The sequence below is a fragment of the Heterocephalus glaber genome, unplaced genomic scaffold, assembly GCF_053883595.1.
Source record: "Heterocephalus glaber isolate CG9 unplaced genomic scaffold, H.glaber_assembly_v1.0 deba00000768, whole genome shotgun sequence".
Lineage (NCBI taxonomy): Eukaryota > Metazoa > Chordata > Mammalia > Rodentia > Bathyergidae > Heterocephalus > Heterocephalus glaber.
Genome location: NW_028258162.1, coordinates 7,328,163 through 7,352,658, shown reverse-complemented (window position 1 = coordinate 7,352,658; position 24,496 = coordinate 7,328,163). Strand labels below are relative to the sequence as shown.

Below are 24,496 nucleotides of genomic sequence, written 5' to 3'. Positions count from 1 at the left end.
ATCTACCCCTGTAATTTCTGGTGGTGACAGATGTGGGCGTTGGTAATTTCGAACTTTTATATCTTAGAGCTTTAGTAGCCAGAGGGAGACACTCATGCTACGCATTGAGTCCCAAGTCCCCCAAGTGTCTTACCTTGAACTATTTTAGGCCAGATGACTACCACTGGCCCAGTTCATGGGTCAATCTTAGAAGAAAATGGAGCATCTTGAGAAAGTCCAGATAGATCAACGAGGCCCAACAAGGAGGCTATGTTTGTCAGCTTTCAGTTGTACCAAAATACCTGACATAAACAAGTTAAAAGGAAGAAAGGTTTATTTTGACTCACTGTTTCAGAGGTGTCAGTCTGTGGTCACTTGCCTCCTTTGCACCTGGACCTGTGGTGAGATAGAACATCATGGCAGGGATTGCATGGTGGGGCAGAGATGCTTACTTCATGGCAGCTGGAAAGTAAAGACAGAGTGAGTAAGGAACAGGGTCATGAGATACCCATTGAGGACATGCTCCAGTGTCTTACTCCAACTAGGCACATCTCCTAAAGTTTCCCTCATCTCCTAGTATCTCATTAAATTGTGACTCCATTAATGGATTCATCCATTGATGAGCTTAGGGCCCTCATGATCTGGTCACTTCCCAGAACTCCTCCTGTGAACACTGTTGCATTGGGGACCAAACCTTCCGTAGGAGCCTTTGGGCAGGGGGGATGTTTCAGATCGAAACCATAACAGAGGTTTTGGGTGGACCAAACAATAGGCTTCCATGGCATTTCTCATACATGAAAAATGGTAAAATGCTTCTTTTGCAGAGTGATTTTGAAGATTAAGGAAGATGATGTGTCAAGTACATAGTACAATGTCTAGTACCTTTAGTCTTCAGTAAATCATAGCTGTTATTACATAGCAGGGAGGCACCATGCCAGAGTCTCTTTAAACCGACTCTGCAATCCATGTGAAGCTCTTCTTGTTAGCTAAGAAGCCATAATTCTTCACTCAATTCTCCAGCACTTCTAATGTATTTATCTTAATAGTTTCTTCTCCATGGAAGACCTGAATTGGTATTATATTTCTAGCTGTAATACAGATTTTTTTTTAATACAGTTTTTTTTAATAACCTGTAAAATTTTCTAGGAGATTTATACTTTAAATGAGATTCTGTATTAAGTGTATAACATTCTAAATTTTTTTTATTATAATTACTTGCTGAGATCCTAGAGTCTTGTGTATGGCGAGACCGCAAACCATGAATTTATGTATCATTTGTGCACACATTGAATATAATATATTTATTTATTTTTATTTTGGATTATTTCTTTTATATTATTGCTATGCTAGTTTTATTTAATTTTCTTTTTTAGAAGTAGAAGAAGTATGTTTTCTTTTTTGTTTCGTTATTTTGAGACAGGGTCTCGCTATGTTACAGGTTGGCCTCGAACTCACCGTGTAGCCCAGGCTGGCCTCGAACTCACAGTGATCCTCTTGCCTCAGCCTCTTGACTGCTGGGATGACAGGTGTGTGCCACCACACCTGGCTTGTTTTCTTTTTTTTTTTTTTGTATTAAATTATTTTATTGGTACATTGTAGGTATACAACACAATTACATTTCTCATTGGGAATTGTACCTTTACGTAATGAATCCTGGTTCTTATTTTTTCCCCATTCCTATCCCTCCCTTCACCCCCTCCACCCTTCCTTCCCTATTTACAAAGACTTTATTTCCATTTTTTCCATTTCTCATCATTTTTCCTTTCCCTTCTTTCCTTTCCCCTGCCCCTCCCACTACCCCTACCCCTTTGGACCTTTTCTTCCTACTTTACATTTTCGATTATTCATTCTAATCATTGATACATTTTAGGTATACAATATAATGACATTCATCATTGGAAATTTGCACCTTTACATAGTCTCTCTTGGTTCTTATTTTTCACCCTTGCCCAGCCCTCCCTTCAACCCCTCCATTCCTCCCTATTTACAAAGATTTTGTTCCTATTTTTCCATTTTCTCATATTAATCCCATTCCCTTCTATCCTTTCCTCTAGCCCTCCCAGTTCCTTCCCCTTTGCCCCTTTTCTTCCTATTTCACATTACCCATTATACATTTAGTCCTTATTTACCCTTTCAGTTTCTCACACCAGAGAAACTATTTGGTATTTACACATGTGTGTCCTATTTATTTCACTTAAGCATATTGCCTCAATGTGCATCCACTTAGCTATAAATATCTCTAATTTCTCGTTTTTTATGGCTGAGTAGTACTCCATTTTATAAAAAAACCACATTTTCTTGATCCAGTCTCCAGTTGATGGGCATTTGGGCTGTTTCCAAGTTTTAGCTATCACAAACTGTGCTGCTATGAACATGGGCGCACATACATTACTGTGGTATGATTCTTTGAATTCTTTGGGGAAGATCCCCAGCAGTGGAATAGCGGAGTCAAATGGGACTTCCAGTCGTAGTTCTTTGAGGTATCTCCATACTGATTTCCACAGTGGTTGCACCAGTCTACACTCCCACCAGCAGTGGAGCAGGGTTCCTCTTTCCCCACAGCCCCACCAGCATTTGTTATTGGTTGATTTCATGACAGCAGCCATTCTTTCTGGAGTGAAGTGAAATCTCAGCATTGTTTTCATTTGCATCTCTCGAATGACCAGTGATGTTGAACATTTTTTCATGTATTTATTTGCTATTTCTACTTCTTTGAGAAATGTCTGTTCATTTCAGATGCCCATTTTTGGATTGGGTCTTTAAATTTGGGAGGTCTGATCTTTTTAAGTTCTTTATAGATTTGAGATAGTAGACCTTTGTCTGAGGAAGAGCAGGTAAAGATTTTTTCCCACATTGTAGGCTGTCTTTTCACACTGCTGGTGGTTTCTCTTGCTGTGCAGAAGCCTTTTAATAAGAAGAGATCCCATTTGTTGATTGTTTGTGCTGGTTGACGGGCAACTGAGGTTTTGTTCATAAAATCTTTTCCTACACCGATGTCTTCAAGGGTTCTACCTAACCTCTGTTCCAACTGGTTCAGAGTTTCTATTTTAATATTTAGATCTTTAATCCATTTTGATTTTAGTTTAGTGCATGGTGAGAGATACAGGTCTAGTTTTAATCTTTGGCAAGTTGAAGCCCAATTTTTCCAGCACCATTTATTAAAGAGGCTATCTTTCCTCCAGTGAGGGTGTTTGGCTCCTTTATTGAAGATGAGATGGCTGAGTGTGTCTGGCATTGTTTCTGCATCTTCTAATCTGTTCCACTGGTCCTCAGGTCTGTTTCTTTGCCAGTACCATGCTGCTTTTATCACAGTAGCTTTGTAGTAGAGTTGCAGGTTCGGGATTGTGATATCCCTTGCCATGTCTCTGTTACCTAGAATTGCTTTTGCTATTCTGGGTCTCTTCTTGTTCCAAATGAAGTTTTGGATTGTTTTCTCAAGGTGCATGAAGTATACTGCTCGGATTTCAATTGGAATTGCATTAAATCTATATAGCAGTTTTGGAAGTATGGCCATTTTCACTCTATTAATCCTTCCTACCCAGGAGCAGGGGATGTCTGTCCATTTTCTGATATCATCTTCAATCTCTCTTTTCAGAGTGCCATAGTTTTCAGAGAAGAGGTCTTTGATTTCTTTCATTAGGATGATTCCTAGGTATTTCAGTTTTTTGGATGCTATTGTGAAAGGAATTATTTGCCCTATTTCTCTCTCAGTGAGTCTGTCATTGGTGTAGAGGAAAGCTATTGATTTTTGTGTGTTGACCTTGTAACCAGCTACTTGACTAAATTTGGTTATTAAGTCTAGAAGACTTTTGGTGGAGTTCTTGGGGTCTTCTATATAGAGTATCATGTCATCTGCAAATAATGACAATTTGACTTCTTCATTACCTATCTTTATTCCTTTTATTTCTTTCTCTTGTCTAATTGCCATGACTAATGTTTCCAGAACGATATTGAACAAGAGTGGTGATAGTGGACATCTTTGTCTTGTTCCTGATTTTAGTGTGAAGGATTTCAGTTTTTGACCATTTAGTATGATATTGGCTGTTGGTTTTTCATAGATTGCTTCTATCAGTTTGAGGTAGAGTCTATCCATTCCAATTTTTTGTAGGGTTTTTATCATAAATGCATGTTGGATTTTGTCAAATGCTTTTTCTGTGTCTATGGAGATAATCGTATGGTTTTTGTCCTTGGCTCTATTGATATAGTGTATTACATTGATTGATTTTCATATATTGAACCATCCCTGCATCTCTGGGATGAATCCCACTTGATCAGGGTGTATGATCTTCTTGATGATCTTCTGCATTCTGTTTGCCAGTATCTTATTAAGGATTTTTGCATCTATGTTCATTAGTGAGATTGGCCTATAGTTCTCCTTTTCAGTTGGGTCTTTCTCTGCTTTGGGGATCAAGGTGATGGTTGCTTCCAGGAATGAATTTGGGAGTATTGCTTCCCTTTCAATTTCATTGAAGAGTTTAAACAGTAGTGGCAGCCGTTCCTCTCTGAATGTCTTGTAGAATTCAGCAGTGAAGCCATCAGGGCCTGGGCTTTTCTTAGTTGATAAGTTTTTAATTACATTTTCTATTGCATTGGTTGATATTGGGTTGTTCAGAATTTTTAGGTCTTCTTCGTTCAACTTTGGTAATTCATATGTATCTAGGAATCTGTCCATTTCTTCTGTGTTGTCCATCTTATTGGCGTATAGGTTCTGGAAGTAGGTATTGATGATTTTCTGGATTTCTGCTGGGTCTGTTGTCATTTCACCCTTTTCATTCCTAATGGATTTGGGCCTTTTCTTTCCTTTTTCTGACAAGGTTGGCTAAAGGTTTGTCAATTTTGTTGATTCTTTCAAAGAACCAACTCTTGGCTTCATTGATTTTTTGTATCGTTCTCTTAGTCTCCATTGCATTGATTTCTCCTCTGATCTTTATAATTTCCTCCCTTGTATGAGCTTTGGGGTTGTCCTGCTCTTCTTTTTCTAGAAGCTTGAGGTTCAGCATCAGGTTGTTTAATTGGGTTCTTTCTGTTTTCCTAATATGCGTATTCACTGCTATGAATTTCCCTCGTAAGACTGCTTTCATTGTGTCCCATAGATTCCGATATGTTGTATTATCATTGTCATTTAATTGAAGGAACTGTCTGATTTCTTCTTTAATTTCCTCTGTGACCCATTGGTTATTCAGAAGAGTGTTGTTCAATTTCCATGTGTTTATGAAATTTTTTGAGTTTCTTTTTCTATGGATCTCCAATTTCATTGCACTATGGTCTGATAATATGCGGGGGATAACTTCAATTCCTTTGCACTTACTTAAACATGTTCTATGTGTGAGTATGTGGTCTATTTTTGAGAATGACCCATGTGCAGCTGAGAAGAATGTGTATTCTGATTTTGTGGGGTGGAACACTCTGTAAACATCTGTTAAATTCATTTGTTCAAGAGTTCCATTGAGTTCTAGTATTTCATTATTTTTAGTCTAGTTGATCTATTTATTTGTGGCAGTGGGGTATTGAGGTCCTCCACTACAATTTTAGTGCATGTATGAGTTTTCATGTCCATTAGTATTTGTTTTATATAGTTGGGCACACTAGTGTTTGGTGCATAGATATTTATGATTGTCATCTCTTCCTCTTGGATTCTTCCCTTTACCAGGATGTAGTGTCCTTCTTCGTCTCTCTTAATCAGTGTTGGTTTGAAATCTACTTGATCTGCCAAGAGGATAGCTACTCCTGCTTTTTTTCGGGTTCCTGTCTCATGGAGTATTGTTTTCCACCCTTTAACTTTCAGTCTATGAGTTTCCTTTTGAATTAAGTGTGTTTGTTGTATGCAGCATATTGTTGGACTTTGCTTCTTGACCCATTCTGCCAGTCTGTTTCTTTTGATTGGTGAATTGAGACCATTAACGTTGATGGTTATAACTGAAATGTATTGGCTTGTCATTGCCATGACTTTTTCTTTTTGTTGGGTTCTCCCCCTTTACATTTTATTTCTTGTCATGCCAGATGGGTTCATTCTGCTTTGCTCCCTGGGGTTGTGATCCTCAATGTCTGTTCCTAGGATATTGTGTAAAATTCTTTGGAGTTCTGGTTTGGTATTCATGAAGTTCCTAAGGTGCTCTTTGTCATGAAAGTATCTTATTTCTCCATCCATTTTGACAGATAGTTTTGCAGGGTACATCAATCTGGGTTGGAGGCTGTTTTCTTTTAGGGCTTAGAATATGTCACTCCAAGCTCTTCTTGCCTTGATGGTTTGTGTTGAGAAGTCTGCCATGATTCTGATGGGCTTTCCTTTTTATGTGATTTGTTTCTTTTCTCTGACTGCTTGGAGAACTTTGATCTTCTGTTGTGTTTCTGGAATCTTAACAATTATATGCCTATGTGTAGATTTTTTTTTGATCAAGGCTATTTGGAGTCCTATATGCCTCACTTATCTGTATGTCAAGCTCTTTTCCCCTGCTTGGGAAGTTTTCTGCCATTATTTCTGTGAAGAGATTTTTTATGTCATCTCCACTCTCCTGTTTCTTCATTGAGCCCAATCAGTCTTATGTTATTCTTCTTTGCATCATCTAGCAGCTGCTGGATTGCTTTCTCATGTTCCCTTATAATTTTGAAGCAATTTTTCTTTTCCTGGTCACTAATTGCAATCTTATCTTCTGTATCTGAAATTCTGTCCTCACATTGGCTCACTCTGCTGTGTAGACTTTCAATGGAGTTTTTCATGTCCTGGAAATCTATTTGCATCTGTTTTATGGATTCCATTTGTTTCTTATGTTGGGATTCCATCATGTTCCTGAGCTCCTCTCTAGATTTATTAATCATGTCTTGCACTAGGGGCACAATTTCTCCTGTTATCTGAGAAATTATTTCTGATTTCATTTTTTCCAGATCCCCTTTTGTTGCCAGTTCAGTGGGTCCAGGTGGTTGAGTATCAGAGTGTTCCATCTCATTTCCCTTTGGGGTTGCTGTAGGTGATCTGGAAGTCTGGTTTTGAGACTTATTTACGTGTTTTCTCATTTCGACTGGGGCAGGGTGCTATTAGCGCCTGCACGGATTACCTTCTCTGAGCTGGGAGAGGTGGGACAGGGGCCAGGAGCAGCAGTAGGGATGGTGACCCAAAAGCCCTTTCCTGTGGGCTGGGAGCAGCGGGAGGGATGATGACCGGGAAGCCCCTTCCTCTGTACCAGAAGCAGTGGGATGGAGGCTCAGAAGGCCCTCCTTCTGGGCCGGGAGCGGTGGGAGGGATGGTGGCCTGGAAGCCCCTTCCTCTGGGCCAGGAGCAGCGGGACAGAAGGTGGCTCAAAAGCCCTTTCCTCTGGGCTGGGAGCAGTGGGAGGGATGGTGACCTGGAAGCCCCTTCCTCTGGACCAGGAGCAGTGTGACGATGGCTTAGAAGCCCCTACCTCTGGGCCAGGAACAGCGGGACTCAGTACCTTGGTCTGGTGGTCTGGTGTCCTCTGCGTCTTTGCAGTGTGGAACCAGGTGGCTGCCTGTCTGCAGCGGGGTGATTTGGTGTCTTCCGCACGACTCTGGACCTCTGTAGGGCGTGCATAGACCTTCCTGTGTTCAGCTGGCTGATTCGGCATATTCCACAGGACAGGGGACCTTGGTAGGGCGTGAGCTGACCTGCCTGTCTGCAGCGGGCTGATTTGGCATGTTCTGTGTGACTCAGGACCTTGGTAGAGCGTGCACAGTCCTGCCTGTCTGCTGCGAGCTGATTTGGCATGTTCTATGCGACTCAGGATCTTGGTAGGGCATGGGCAGACCTGCCTGTCTGCAGCGGGGTGATTTGGCATCTTCTGCGCGACTCAGGACCTGGGTAGGATGTGGGCAGACCTGCCTCCTGGCTTGGTTTCTTACTAAAAATACCACCACCACCACCAATCGATGTTTGCCTGATGAATGGTGTCATTGCAGATGGAGGAGGGATGTTAGGAATAATTGTATTGACTTTATCAATTAGGGAGCATGCATATGTAAGGGAACTGAGGGATTGCTCACTTTCTTTCTTTTTACTCCCCTTGACCTCCGTACTGGGGGTTGAGCTCAGGGCTTCAGCATGCTAGGCAAGTGCCCTACTACTGAGCTACACCCCAGCCCCTTGTTTCTCACTTCATCAGCTATGACACTTTGAGGTTAAGGACAAATTATTTTCATTTTCATGACTATTTTGTGTTAGTTCACTCTGTTTATGTGTATTTACTTGATTCTTGTTTTATCCTTATTTTCTTCATTGGAGTTGGGAAGTTGCCTTTCTCCTGAATTATTAATTTTGTAACAGTAAACTACTCATTTTCTAGTACTTTATAATTTAAAATATGCACATAGGATTGTTCCTTGTTGCAAATTTTATTCTTTCATTTAACCCCATTTGCTATTTTCTAGTTGAACATAATTTATGTAATACTTAAGTTTATGTTTGAACTGAACTATATTTAAGAGCTGTAATCATGTAAGGAGTGTGGCTATTTCTGAAGGATTAATAATTAAGAGAATATATGTCCAGAAGTCCAAATTCATAGCTTGTCTGAGTTATTAAATTCTATTTGTGAAATTGTTGGTGAAAACAGGAATTAAGTGTATGTATTTTAGGTACCAATTTTCTTTATCAGTGTAGGCATAATTTTTGCTTTGATCAGTATTTTCAATACTACAATTTTGGCAATGGCACCTCCTGAACATGATCTTCATTAAATAGAAATTTCTATAATTGTTGCCTTCAAAAGAAATATCTGAACAGCATTTCTGATGAAGTGTTTGGTTTATCATTCTTTTTTGGGGGGTCCTGGGGATTGAACTCAGGTCATTGTGCTTGTGAGGCTGCCGGTGACGCCAGTGAGCTAAATCCCCGGCCCTGGTTTATCATTCTTGTTACTTTTGTGGCATCACAGGATCCATTACAAAAAATGAATCAGCTAAAATTTTAAGCTACATAAGTCTCCTGATGTCATGTACTAAGAAATATTCGATCGGTTCCATTTTCTTTTCTTTTTTCTCCTTCAATTCTTTTATTGGTACATGTTACTTATACAATACATTTACATTTATCATCGGGTACTTGTATCTTTACAAGATGTATCTTTACAAGATGTATCTTGGTTCTTATTTTTTCCCCATTCCCTGTCCACCCTTCCCTATTTACAAAGATTTTGTTTCCATTTTTTCCTTTTCTTATAATTTTTTCTTTCCCTTCTTCCCTTTCTCCTACCCCTCCCTCTTCCCCTACCCCTTTGGACCTTTTCTTCCTATTTCACATTATCAGTTATTCATTTAATCTGTATTTACACTTTCAGTTTTTCACACCAGAGAAACTATTCGGTATTTACACATGTGTATCCTGTTTATTTCACTTAAGAGTATGGCCTCAATATGCATCCATTTAGCTATAAATGTCTCTAGTTTGTCATTCTTTATGGCTGAGTAGTACTCCATTTTATAAAAAAACCACATCTTCTTTACCCAGTTTCCAGTCGATGGGCAATTGGGCTGTTTTCAAGCTTTAGCTATTACAAACTGTGCCGCTATAAACATAAGTGCATGTATATCACTGTAGTATGATACTTTTACTTTTAATTCTTTTGGGAAGATACTCAGCAGGGGAATAGCTGGGTCAAATGGGACCTCTTGTTCTAGTTCTTTGAGGTATCTCCATAGTGATTTCCACAGTGGTTGCACCAGTCTGCACTCCCACCAACAATGGAGGAGGGTTCCTTTCTCCCCACAATCCCACCAGCATTTGTTATTGGTTGATTTCTTGATAGCAGCCATTCTTACTGGGGTGAGGTAGAATCTCAGTGTTGTTTTCATCTCCATCTCTTGAATGACCAGTGATGTTGAACATTTTTTCATGTGTTTATTTGCTGCTTTTACTTCTTTGCACATGTTTGGATTGGGTCTTTAAATTTGGGGGGTGTCTGATTTTTTAAAGTTCTTTATATATTCTAGGTAATAGTCCTTTGTCTGAGGCACAGCTGCTAAAATGTTTTTCCCACATCGTAGGTTGTCTCTTAGCTCTGTTGGTGGTTTCTCCTTGCAGTGCAGAAGCTTTTTAATAAGATGAGATCCCAGTTGTTGATTCTTTGTGCTAGTTTCTGTGGAACTGAGGTTTTGTTCATAAAGACTTTTCCTGTGGCTTTGTCTTCAAAAGTTCTACCTAACTTATCTTCCAGCAAGTTTAGTGTTTCTGTTTTAATATATAGATCTTTAACCTACTTCGGTCTTAGTTTAGTGCATGGTGATAGGTACGGGTCTAGTTTTAATCTTTGGCAGGTTGAAATCCAGTTTTTCCAACACCATTTATTAAAGAGGCTATCTTTCTTCCAGTGAGGATGGTTGGGTCCTGTGTCAAAGATAAGGTGGCTGAGTATGTCTGAAGTTGTTTCTGCATCTTCTAATCTATTCCACTGGTCCTTGGGTCTGTTTCTTTGCCAGTTTTTATCACAGTAGCTTTGTAGTATAGTTTCAAGTTGGGGATTGTGATACCCCGAGGCATGTCTCTGTTGCCTAGAATTGCTTTTGTTATTCTAGGTCTCTTCTGGTTCCAAATGAATTTTTAGATTGTTTTCTCTTGTTCTGTGAAATATATTGTTGGAATTTCAATTGGCATTGCATTAAATGTATATAGTAGTTTTGGAAGTATGGCCATTTTCACTATATTGGTTCTTCCTACCCAGGAACAAGGGATGTCTTTCCATTATCTTATATCCTCTTCGATCTCTTTTTTTGGAGTGCTGTAGTTTTCAGTGTAGAGGTCTTTTGCTTCCTTTGTGGGGTTGATTCCTAGGTATTTCATTTCTTTGGATGCTATTGTGAAAGGAATTGTTTCCCTAATTTCTCTCTCAGTCAGTGTATTATTTGTGTACAAGAAGGCTATTGTTTTTTGAGTGTTGACCTTGTATCCAGCTACTCTACTGAATCTGTCAATTAAGTCTCGAAGTCTTTTGGCAGAGTTTTTTGGGTCTGCTGTGTAGAGAATCGTATTGTCAGCAACTAGTGATAGTTTAACTTCTTCCATTCCTATCTTTATTCCTTTTATTTCTTTCTCTTTTCTAATTGCTTTAGCTAATGTTTCCAGAACTATATTGAACAGGAGTGGTGATCGTGGGGATCCTTGTCTTGTTCCTGATTTTAGCATGAAAGTTTTCAGTTTTTGACCACTTAGTATAATGTTGCCTGTTGGTTTTTCCTAGATAGCCTTAATCAGGTTGAGATAAAGACCTTCTATTCCAATTTTCTTTAGGGTTTTTGTTTTTTTATCATGAATGGGTGTTGGATTTTGTTGAATCCTTTTTCTGCATCTATTGAGATGATCGTATGATTTTTGTCCTTGACTCTGTTAATATAGTGTATTACATTTATTGATTTACTTATGTTGAACCATCCTTGCATCCCTGGGGTAAATCTGACTTGGTCAGGGTGTATGATCTTCTTGATGACCCTCTGTATTCTGTTTTCCAGTATCTTGTTGAGGATTTTTGCCTCTCTGTTCATTAGGGAGATTGGCCTGTAGTTCTGTTTTTGGGTTGGGTCTTTCCCTGGTTTTGGAATCAAAGTAACAGTTGCTTCCAGGAATGAATTTGGAAGCCTTGCTTCCCTTTCAATTTCCTTGATGAGTTTAAGGAGTAATGGCATTAGTTCTTCTTTCAATGTCTTGTAGAATTCTGCAGTGAAGCCATTAGGACCTGGGCTTTTCTTTGTTGGTAAATTTTTTATTACATTTTCCATTTCACTCATTGTAATTGGGATGTTTAGAAGTTCTATATCTTCTTCACTAAACTTTGGCAATTCGTATGTATCTAGGAATCTGTCCATTTCTTCTGTGTTTTCCATTTTATTAGAGTACAGGTTCTTGAAGTAGGTATTGATGATCCTCTGGATTTCTGCTGGATCTGTTGTGACTTCACCTTTTTTGTTCTTTATTGCATGGATTTGAGACTTTCCTTTGTTTTGAGAAGGTTGGCTAAGGGTTTATTGATTTTATTTATTTGTTTGAAAAACCAGCTGTTCAATTTGTAGATTTTTTTGTATCGTTCTTTTAGTGTCCATTGCATTGATTTCTGCTTTGAACTTTATAATTTCCTCTCTTGTACGAGCTTTGGATTTGTCATGCTCTCCTTTTTCTAGGAGCTTGAGATTCAGCATTAGGTTATTTATCTGAGTTCTCTCTGTTTTCCTAATATGGGCATTCACTGCTATGAATTTTCCTCATAGAACTACTTTCATTGTGTCCCACAGATTCCTGCATGTTGTACTGGCATTATCATTTACTTGTAGAAATTGTCTAATTTCTTCTTTACTTTCCTCTGTGACCTTTGGTTGTTCAGGAGAGTGTTATTCAATTTCCATGTGTTTGTGGGAGTTTTACAGTTTCTTATGCTATTGATCTCCAATTTTATTGCACTGTGATCTGATAGTATACAGGGGGTAACTTCAGTTCTTTTGCATTTACTTAAACATGTCCTGTGAGGTTGGATGTGGTCTGTTTTGGAGAATGACCCATGTGCAGCTGAAAAGAATGTATATTCTGATTTTGTGGGGTGGAACACTCTGTAAACATCTATTAAATCCATTTGTTCTAAAGCTTGGTTCAGTTCTACAATTTAGTTGTTGATTTTTTTGTCTAGAGGATTTATTTGTGACAGTGGGGTATTGAGATCCCCCGCTACAATTGTATTAGTGTTTATTTGGTTTTTCATGTCCATTAATATTTGTTTAGTATAGTTGGGGGCATTCATATTTGGTGCATATATATAGGATTGTCATCTCTTCCTCTTGGATTGTTCCGTTCACAAGGATGTACTGATCTTCTTTGTCTCTCTTAATTAGTTTTGGTTTGAAATCTACCTTGTTTGCAAATAAGATTGGTACCCCTGCTTTTTTTCCAGGTTCCTCTTGCATGGAGAACTGTTTTCCATCCTTTTACTTTCAGTCTGTGAATTTCTTTTTGGATTAGGTGTGTTTCTTGTATTCAGCATATTGTTGAATTTTGCTTCTTAATCCATTCTGCCAGTCTATTTCTTTTGATTGGTGAATTAAGGCCATTAACATTGACCGTTATAATTGATGATTGACCCATCCTTGTCATGATGTTTTACTATTGTTGGCTCTTTTATTTTTTATTTTTCCCCCTTTCCCTTTAGTTTCTTGCCTTGCCTGGTGGCTTCACTCTGTTGGGCCTCATGGAGTTGTGTCCTTCATTGTCTTTTTCTAGGATATTGTTCAGAATTGTTCGGAGTGCTGGTTTGGTGTTCATGAGATTTCTCAGGTGTTCTTTGTCGTGGAAGTATCTAATTTCCCCATTGATTTTGAAAGATAATTTTGCAGGATACAACAGTCTAGGTTGTAAGTTATTTTCTTTTAGGGGTTGAAATACTTCACTCCAGGCTCTCCTTGACTTGAGGGTTTGTGTTGAGAAGTCTGCTGTGATTCTGATGGGCTTTCCTTTGTGGGTGATTTGTTTCTTTTTTCTAACTGCTTGTAGGATTTTGTTCTTCTGTTGGATTTCTGGGATCTTTACTATTATATGTCTAGGTGTAGATTTTTTTTGATCATGGCTAGTTGGAGTTCTATATGCCTCACTTATGTGTATGTCCAATTCTCTATGCCTGTCTAGGAAGTTTTGTACTATTAGTTCTGTGAACAGATTTTTATGTCAATTGTACTTTCTCCTGCTTTTTATGGACTCCTATCAGTCTTATGCTATTCTTCTTTGCATCATCTAGCAGCTGCTAGATTGATTTCTCATGGTCCCTTACTATTTGTAAGAAATCTCTGTTTTCATGGTCACTCACTGCAATCCTGTCTTCTATATCTTCACATTCTTTTAATCTGCTGTGAATTCTTGTAATGGAGTTTTTTTTTTCTTTTTTAAAAAAAATGTATTAAATTCTTTTATTGGTACATTGTAGGTATACAACATAATTACATTTCTCATTCGGAATTGTACCTTTACATAATGCATCTTGGTTCTTATTTTTTCCCCATTCCTAGCCCTCCCTTCATGCCCTCTGCCCTTCCCTATTTACAAAGACTTTATTTCCATTTTTTCCATTTCTCATCATTTTTCCTTTCCCTTCTTTCCTTTCCCCTGCCCCTCCCACTACCCCTACCCCTTTGGACCTTTTCTTCCTATTTTACATTATCGATTATTCATTCTAATCATTGTACATTTTAGGTATACAATGTAATGACATTCATCATTGGAAATTTGCACCTTTACATAGTCTCTCTTGGTTCTTATTTTTCACCCTTGCCCAGCCCTCCCTTCAACCCCTCCATTCCTCCCTATTTACAAAGATTTTGTTCCTATTTTTCTGTAATGGAGTTTTTAATCTCCTGGATATCTGTTTGAATCTGTTTCATGGATTCCATTTCTTTCCTGTGTTGGGTGATCATGGTTTGTAGTTCTTTCTTATGCTGGGCATTCATGGCTTCCAGCATGTTCCTGAGCTCATCTATTTTTCTGTTCTTGAGTCTCTAATCATGTCTTTCTCTCTGCTCACCATCTCTGTATTTATCTGGGTAATTATTTCTGTTTTGAATTTTTCTAGATCCTTATTCATCTGTTTTGTTACTTCCTATGCTATCAGTTCAGGGTGTCCAATTGGTTGATTATCATATTTTTCCACCTCTTTTCCCTCAGAATTTGCCTTTGGTGAGCTGCAAGTCTGGGTTTATGTCCTGCCAAGGTGTCTTCTCATTTTTAATTCTGTTGTTGGTGCTGCTTTTTGCTTTAATTCCTGGGCTGATACTCCAATATTTCTTATTTTGAGTATCTTTATTACTGGTGTTTAGAGCCCCTATGGAGTGATTGCTTCTCAGAGATATCTTCCAGGTATAGGTGGACTTTTTAGGCTTTGAGTCTGTAATGACTCTTAAGCCATGTCATTTTCAGTATACCAGGGAGGACAACTGATTAGATCAATCACAACACCTTAGCCCAGTTGACACAATCAGCATCAAACACAGTTTAGAAAATGACAATTTGTGGTAACAGTTAATTTGTCACCTTTAACCAAGCTAAATCAAAAAAATCTAGGGCCAGCCCAAAATATGTTTGTAGTAAACAAACCCTTCAATATGGCAAATCTACCCTTCGGGATAAGTGTTTAGCTGGGGTTGGGGAGGGGAGGGATAGAGAGATAGAGGGAGAGGGAAAGGTTAGAGGTGAGGCTATAGGACACGGGAAGAGCACACAAATTGTGGGACTCTGTTGAAGACAGGAGGAAAAGACAGAGCAAAACAAGAGAGATAAGTACAGAACAAACTGACCACAATAGGGAAGCTAGAAATTGTGTTCACCTTCCTATAATAGTGACAGTTGAGAGAACAGAGAGAGAGAAACAATTCAAAATGGGACAGGAACAGGAATAAAGAGGGAGAGAAATATAGAGCCAGAAGGGAGAAAGAGAGAAAAAAAGAAAAGAAAAAAATATATAAAAAGATCTCACTCGGGATATGTCTCTGCTGTCCTGGTAGACAGTGTGGGTAGCAGGGTGTGGGTTTAAGTCGATCAGTCTCAACAAGCCAGCTGTAGTCTACTGAGATTCAGGCTGATTTGTGGCTGCAAGGTCCAAGTTGAGTTCCGTGACCTCCTGCAGGATTCAACTCTGCAAGGTTCTACTGCAGGTTCCAGCTGTCTTCCCCCCAAGTGAGTCTGGGTTTCTGTGGGAGGTGCTGGCCCAACAACTTACCAACCAGGATGGTCCAGTGTGCTTTTATTGAAGTGTTTTTCTTCACTTTCCCAGTGGGCTTCAGTTTTCATTGAGGAGCCCCAGAGAAGCCCTCTCTGTTGTTCACTTCTGGTCTATCTTCTGGAGCTCATAACCATGGCCTTTATGAGCCCCCCTGGCGTCTCTGCTGTGCGGATTCAGATACCATGCGGTGCGTGCGGTGTGGTCCGGCCGGGCCAGCGCAGCTGCTGCTTGCGATTGGTCCCATTTTCATCTCTGCTCCATTATAGGACATAGTCTACAGCTTGTGTTTATTTGGATATTTTTCATTTTGGCATTTTGTTTTCATTGTCAGGTAAATGGAAAAATAATGTCTGGGAAGTTGCTGGATCAGATGGATATCAGAAGGACATCTGCCCCTTCTTAGCTCTGTGACTTCCACAAACGTTCTTTCTTTATACAGTGGACCAAAAAGCATAGCTGCTAGGATTTATCTAGAGTATATGTAAAGCACATTTTTAATTTCATTTCTTGTTTTTGTTTGTATCCTGTTTTAATCCAGAGAGGACTGAGGGAGCTGCCATCTGCAAGGCACAGTATGCGTTGTGTGTTCTCTAGATACTTGCTGCTGTCCTTAAGTGAGTGGGCCTTGCTTATGGGAAGCCAGTGCTGAGCACCTCTTACCCATCACCCACCGGGCTTCTGGTTGTGGCTCTGGTCCCATCAACCCTAGAGTGTTTGGTACAGTGCTTGGAGCAGAGTGGATCAATGGATGTCAGGCATCATTGTCATCATTACATTCTCAAAAGCTCTATCAATATTGTACTACAATTATGCTTATTTTGTACACCAAAGAAACCCAGACTTGAAGAGATTGAGGAAGTTGCTGAAGGTCACACAGCTAATGAGAGATGAAGCCAGGGCTCAGGATGAATTTCTCTAATTCCTGAGCCTGTGCTGTTAACTTCTAAGCTACACTTGAGTGTCCTTGGTGTGATTTTTAATTACCTTAGCTGTTGGAGAAATTAATTAAAGTATAGTTAATTATGTATTAGAGAATGTATTTAGAGTAAAATGTAGATTTAATTTTTTTTAAAGTAAAAGAACTCCAAATCTGATAAAGTTAGGTTGTGAGTATATATGGAAACTTGACAAATCTGTAAATATCTCTAAGTACCTCTGCAAATTTGATGAAAGGCTAATTTAATGCTTAAAAATCTATGGAGATTATTTTTAATGCTTCTTAATTATATTGAAAAGGTAATTATAATTTTAATTTTACTTAATTAACCATAAATTTACAAATTATAAGATTAATTTATAAAAAAGGAGATTTACTATTGAGTTCATTTCTTTAACCTAACACTTGTTAAAATTAACTTCACCTATAAAAAAGCCCTTAATCAGATTTTCTTCATAGTGTTCATTTCTCATCTAGCATTGTGAGATTAACCACTTTTCTACGTTTTTGATTTAAAAATACAAAACTGGATCATAACCCATGAGGAAATAGTTAAACCTTTACTGTATGCACAACACCAAGCAAAACGAGAGAGGCAAAGAGAAGCATATGGTCCAGTTTCCCTAGTATTTTAGAATTGTCTGACCTGGACAAGATGGTACATAATTGAGCAGTAAATTCCACAGCTCAAACTAGAGTTTTGCATGCAGTTTTAAAATACTGTGACCCTCACAATCCCCCTTTGGGAAAAAAAAATGTGATGAATTGGGCCCGGGATTTAGCTCAGTGGTTCTACCACCTGCCTCACAAGCGCAAGGTCCCGAGTTTGATCCCTGGTACCAAAAAAAAAAAAGTGATGAATCCATCATGCCATAGAAGATAATGAAATCGGTCATTGATTTCATTGTATCAGAAGTGTATGAAATAAAGAGCAGAATAACACAAATCTGTAATAAATGTGTCTGTGGGTTTTCGGCTTCCATTAAACATATTCTAACAAGCTGTCTTAGGGCTAACTACTGTTCTCCCTCTGCCCTGGATGCTTCTTAATTGCTCTGGCACCTTGAGATAGACCCCATGGTTCCCCTTGAACTTCTGTTCCTCTTCCTTTTTTTCCTAATGGTGTTGTTTCAATTTTTACTTTTACTAGTGTGTGTTTGGAGTAAGTGATGATTACATTCATCATGGGGAGCTGGCGCGTGTGCAGAACACAGCTCCCCCCTCCTTCGTCCCCTCTCCCTGCAGCTCTTGGCCCCTTTCCATTTGCAAGTGATCTGTCTCCCTACTTCCTACGATTTTTTATTTCGCTCTTTAATCTATGTTTGCAATTTCTTTTGCAGCACTCTTTCACACTCTCAATTCGTGGTTTTTTTGCTTTTTTGCTTTTTGCTTTGTTTGTTGATATAATTAAACAGCTTCATTACAAAGGAAGAAACTTGGAGTGACTTTCTGCAGATGGATATCCACTGGCTAGACCACTTGCCCTTGGCTGATTAAAAATATCAACTGAATTCTTGGCTATCAGAATTTTGTCTATTTGCCCACTCATGATTTTTGTTTAATCTCTGGGTAGGAGATGAATATGTGCAACTGTGCATTGTACAGATATCTACAAATACATGCACACACTTGTCCATAAGCATGTACACATATCCATCCACACATAGAGTGTCAATGCATGCACACCCACACACACGCACATATATACATGCACACATAGAAGGTCAGTATTGTATAGCATTCCGTATTTGAAATAAATAACATTTTAAGTTACTTTTGAAGACTAATATGGCAAAATCATTTGCTCATTTTGTGAATTGGTGACATTTGGATTTAAGAGTGCATTTTCAAAGTGTCTTCATTTGGTCTTAAAGGGATAGACCTGGGAAAAAAGACTGTGTTACTGCCCAGATGTTGTACACCCTTTCTGAACTCAGGTTGGTGTCTCTTGGCTCTGTCCTCTCCCCTTTGCCCTTCCTGTCCCCTTCTAACAGGAAGCCAGCATCCTGAAGTCGGGGGAAGGATCTTTCCTTGACTGCTGGGTTCCCAGGACTGTTCTCCAGGAGAAAACAACTGGGGAAGAGGTTCTCACAGTGCCTGCTCCCTGGGCTCCCGGCTTCGGTCACGACCTTCCCAGGGGGTTTGTAATGGGTGGCCAGAGAGAGCCTGTTAGAACCCAAGTCAGCACATGCTGTAGCTCTGGGGACACTTCTGCAGTGACGTCATGTCCCATGGGTCACTGTCTTGCACTGTTTTTCTCTTAGTACTTTTCACTACCAGGCTATTTTCTTAACTAGCTTGAACGTGTGTCTTTTCCATTCCTTGCACTGTAACGTAAGATTTGTGAGAGCAGAAATTTTGACTGTTCTCTTTCTTGCCCTGTTCTCGCATGTGGAGCGCACTTGACGTATACTGTATTAGGTGTTCAATAAATATTTTCCCAGTGAACAAAAGCTTGAATAAGTGAACATTCCAGGGGAAGATTCCAGAGAATGATGTTCCTACAGACTGCCATTGTTACTCTTGGAATCACTCTGAAACACTTTTAAAGAGAAACACAATAGATGTGAAACCAGAGATGATAATTTTATATCTAATGCTGAGCACATGGAGGAGGCCGGAGTGCCTAAGAGAGGTCCAATGAGTAAGGGAATCCCTCAGAGCCTGACGGTTGGCAGTTCCTTCCAGGGTGTGATCTAGGGCTGTGTGTCGTAGATTGGTCTCCTCCTCTTCCCGTCCTCCTCGTCCCCCTCTCTCCACCAGATGCTCCAGCAAATGGACCCTGTTTCTGGTTCCTGAAGGTGACATTCCTCTCCGACCTCTGGATGTGGCCAGTGGACTCTCCTTCTCTGCTTCCGTTCCTCTTCTTTCTCTTTCTCCCTTTTCCCCTTTGTTAAACATTTTATCAGCAAACTCCTCTGAGCCAGGCACTCTGTAGAGAAACAGGCTGCAAGTGGTTGAAAGTGTGAAAGAGCTGACTGAGGGCCCCAGGGTGCGTAGTAACAAAACCCTTGATGCTCGAGCTGGTGTTGAGTGGAAGAAGCTTGGCTGGGTACCGTACCATTAAAAGGGGATAAATACCCTTTCAATTGCTGCAAACCACGTACAGAGCTGATTGCAGTCTTCTTTAAACTAGTCACTTAACTAGGCAAGCCAAAAATCAAGCGATTCTTATGTTTTTTGTGAATGTGGAAAGGATTGTTAAATGGAAATTAACTCCAAACCTATGATTCTAGAATTTAATGTGTTTTCCTTTTTGGTTATTTCTAGGTAAATTGCTATAAAAAGGAAAGAATATGCTATTGTGCTTTCTGTGAACACCAGTGTTAGGGCGTTAGAGTTTAGCTGAGCGACTTTTCTTCTTTACTTCCTTGCCTGTTGCCAACTTAACCTTGTCATCTTTGTTCCTTTTAGCATTTACAGCTCTGCACCCTGGTGCTTGCTCCCACAGAGCTAAATGGCTTCCCCGCTTAGTTAGGCCTAAAACACGGAGAAGGTGCCAGTTGAGAGTCTTCACACATGCAGGGAGATTGAGGGTTAGAAGGCTAAGCGCACTCAGCTTTTTCTCTGGAATCAAAATATTGCAATTTATTGGATCTTTTATTTATCAGAATAATGCAAGAGGTTTAGTATTTTTATAAATTTCAGTGGAAGTAGGGGGAGAAAATTAGATAAATTACAGTGATAAGAATTATCTAGATCTTTGTATTTGTTGTCGTCGGGGATTTTTGTTTTCTTTTTTTCAAGCTCGTCTGGTAAAAGAAAATCTTACAGTAGCTCCAGGATAATGATGCTGGGGAGAATTGAGTATTTCAATACAGATGTGATCCAACAAAAGCATTCATCCCTTGTTCAACTGCTGGAACTTTTCACACACAGACAGGATCTACTTCTGGAATCCTATTTGTATAAGCTTCTGTAATTTCAATATTAATTTGAGGCTTATAATTCTGAATGTAAAATGGGAGTCACATGGACTGTCAAAACGTGTTTGCATATTTCCTGCCTGTAGTGTTACAATAAGAACAAAGTGAGGTGGCCACCACTGTCTCTCCAAGCAGAATATTTAGGGGGCCTGGCAGTGATTGTTGTCATGCTGAGCAGGCAGTGGGACCTGATGAAGTTGTTAGTGGCCGCTCCAGCCCTCTGGGAACAATGACATTCAGTTATTCACTGGGTTATAGTTAGAAAGGAAATATATTTAAAGATTGAACAACATATCTTAGGTCCCTCGGCGTGCAGAATGCCAAGGGGACATGGAGAAACTTTTGAATGCTGAGGCGTGGCCTGCTTTGTACATATCCCCACCAGCATTTGTGTCCTTGATGTCCGGCAGTGTGGCATTTTGTGGTCAAGTCCATACGTGACACAGAATGGGAACTTCACGGCAGGGCAGCTGTTGCTTGTGTGTCCCTCCTCCATGGGCCAGTGCAGGCTCAAAATGATGCCTTCTCACCTGCAGGACAGGCCCAGGTGTAGATGATTTAATTCCCCTTTTCCACCAACTTCTTTAGTGATAGTATTCATGATGATTATAATTGTAACATCTATCCAGTATTACTTGTTGCTATCAGCACGTACATGCATCAAGTCGCTTGATCCTATTCTTACCACCAATTAAATTGCAGTTGTTGTCACCATTTGACAGCTAAGACCCCTGAGGCACAGAATGGGGAAGTAACTTGCCTGAGGTCACACAGTAGGTAGAGTTTCCCGGGGCCACGTGGTCTGTGAGCTTCCTGCTGGGGGCTGTTTGTAGGAACAGTGGTCCCCACCTGTCCTGAGTGCGATTTGGATTCCTCTGTTTGCTTTTCTTTTCCATTTTATTTTCCTTCTTCTTGTTAGGTCAAGTACAAAAGAGATTTTGAAGAGAGCAAAGGGAGAGGCTTCAGCATCGTTACGGACACTCCGGAACTGCAGAGGCTGAAGAGGACGCAGGAGCAGATCAGTAATGTAGGTGCCGTCTCCTTGGTGACGTGGTAGCTGCAGCGTGTTCCTGGGTGGGCATTCGGGGTTGGTGGCTGTGAAAATGCCGAGTGGGGTGCCCAAAGTCCCCATCCTGCTGATCCCATCGGTTACCTGGAGCCTGAACAGTGTCTGTCCTCTTCTCTGGGTGGCTCTCACCTTTGAGTCTCTGCAAAATAAGACTTTTAGAATTAAGCTAAAAAAATTGACACTTTTTTTTTTTTTGCAGTGAATAAGCATAAAAATATAAATAAAACAAAGTTTAGGTACCTTAAAAAAACTCGTAGTTCCTATTTATGTGTATATGGAGTTTAATACTTTAAATGATGTGTTTGTTGAATGATCTAATTTTTGAAATAAACATCTGTACCTGTAGTTACTTTGGACCTGAAATCCATGTCTTGTTCAGTAATGTATTTTCCTTTAAAAAGAAAACTGGAGCTAGCAGAAGGTAAGAATATATTAGATTGCAGTTTAGTACCTGTCAAAGGTGGATAAACAGATCATTCTTAATTTTTGTAACTGTGTGGTTGTGTTACTTCCAAAATATTGTTTGAAGTGTGTCAAAATGTATTTTTCTACAGAAATCAGTTCAATATTAGATATCCAAGAGGAAATGTGAATGAAAATCAACAGCTGTGTGATATAAAATTATGAGCGACCATGCAACACTCTTACAGTAGTGTGTCACTTACACAGACACTAACATTCGTATATGCAAAGTTGTGTGATATAACCTTGATTTCTAGGAAATGTTTAATTAGTGGATGGATTTGTAGTCCTGATATTTGGGCATCATCATGAGATACATGTATATATAGGTATATATCTATATGCATAAAATTTTCAGGCAAAATTGTTATATAATTTGAGAAAAAGTTTACCTGTCAGAAGTTTAAAAACAGGCATATTTGATGTTTAAAAAAAATGTATGGAATAGGAGGAGGCAGAATACACTTTTCCTTTTCCTTTTTACTCTGGTGCCTAAGCGTTATCTGCTATCCTTTAAGTGTGTATTTTATGTTAGGAAGGACTTTTTCCTGTGAAGAGAAAGAGTGGAATTTTCCAGATTCGTGACATTTATCTCTTTTTCTGCCACATTCTAACAGCTCACTTATCATGAACAGCGAAGATCATTCCCCTCATTTTTCTTCCTCTTTATCCTTCCCTCAAATCAAAAGCCTAGTTTTGTTTTTCAAAATGCAAATTAGAGATGTATTCCACCAGCAGTTACAGTCAGTATCATTTACTTCTTTGAATTGTTTTTGAGTATATTAAAAAAATAAAAATGTTGCCGAAACAAAGTTATATCACAAATCTTCAACTACCATAGAAATTTATTTCAAAAAGAACTAAACTTTTCTACTTAAGACTTCCACACTGCAACTACTTTAAGGACTACGGTTGATTCAAAGGTAAGTCTTTTAATTTATATCCAAATTAAGTCCACATTTGTATTTAATTAGAAAAGAACTGATTAGTTTCACCCACCTTTATCATTAGCAGGAATGTAAATTTTGTTTGATACCAGAGGTCGTTTGCAGATCCGTTCTTAATTATGCAAAACCGTCCTATAATACAGGTATGTATTAATCTATCTTTATCATATACATAGCAGTATATGCCAAATACCAATTAGATTAAGCCTGTAATTTAGACAATGCTGAATTTTAAAAACATATGATTAAAACATTTTTAGGGCTGAGGATTTAGGTCAGAGGTTCCGCCGCCTGCCTCGCAAGTGCAAGGACCCGAGTTCGATCCCCGGTACCAAAAAACAAAAACAAAAACAAAACCCCCCAAAAACATTTTTAGTATATATTTGCAGTGCATAATGTTTACATTCCCTGTGTGGAGTTAGTACGTGTACAGAACACATCTTCATTCTTTTTTTATCTCCTTCCCCCTCCTCCTACCCCATCTCTTTCCCATTTGAGAAAGATCTGTCTCCCTGCTTCCTATTATCTTATCATCTTTTATTTTGCTCTTTATTTATATTTTGGGTTTCTCAGGTAAGAGAACCCATGTGATATTTAAGCTTGTGTGTCCGATTTATTTGGTTTAATAGAATAGTCTTAAGGTGCATCCATTTTTGTATGAATGATTCAAGTTTATCCTTTATGGCTGAGTAGTACACCATTGTGTGTAATTACCACAATTTCTTTATCCATTCATCTGGTGATGGACATATAGGCTGCTTCCAAGATTTAGCTAGTATGAATCGGGCTGCTATGTATATGGCTATGCGTGGATCACTGCAATATAATGTATTTCACTCTTTGGGAAGATAACTAGGGGAAAAGCTGCATTGAATGGAATTTCTAGTTTCCTTTTATTGAGGACTCTCTGTACTGATTCCATAGTGGCTGTACTGGTTTACACTCCCACCAACTATGTAGAGGGTTTCCTTTTTCCTCACAGCCTCACCAGCAATTGCTATTGTTTGATGTTTTGGTAATGACCGTTCTTTCTGGGGTAAGACAGAATCTCAGTGTTGTTCTAATTTACATTTCTCTAATGGCCAGTGATGTTGAACATTTTTTCATGTATTTATTGGCCATTTGTACTTCTGAGATGTGTGTGTGTTCACATCACTTGCCTACTTTTTGATTGGGTCTTTTATTTGGTGGGGGCCTGATTTTTTGAGTTCTTTTTATATTGTAGATATTAGTCCTCTGTCTGAGTAATAGCTGGCAAAAAGTTTTCCCCATTCTGTAGGCTGTCTCTTTATCCTGTTGATTGTTTTCTTTGCTGTACAGAACTTTTGAATTTGATCTGATCCCATTTCTTGATCCTTGGTACTATTCCTGTACACCTGGGGTTCTGTGCAGAAAGTCTCTCCTATGGCTATAACTTTAAGAGTTTTACCTTCTTTATCTTCCAGTAGATTGTGTTTCTGTTTTAACATTTAATTCCCCGATCCATT

General features: G+C 39.1%; 1 protein-coding gene across 1 annotated transcript in view; it reads left to right on the top strand.

Annotated features, from left to right (window-relative positions):
* The window catches only part of LOC147829077 (uncharacterized), a 256,666-nt gene that overhangs the window by 185,314 nt on the left and 46,856 nt on the right, over positions 1–24,496 (top strand). Inside the window, exons 5-6 of the mRNA XM_087207160.1 lie at positions 21,451–21,558; positions 22,942–23,152. Coding sequence (XP_087063286.1) covers positions 21,451–21,558; positions 22,942–22,965 — 132 coding nt within the window. The 3' untranslated portion in view covers positions 22,966–23,152. The remainder of the gene's footprint in view (positions 1–21,450; positions 21,559–22,941; positions 23,153–24,496) is intronic.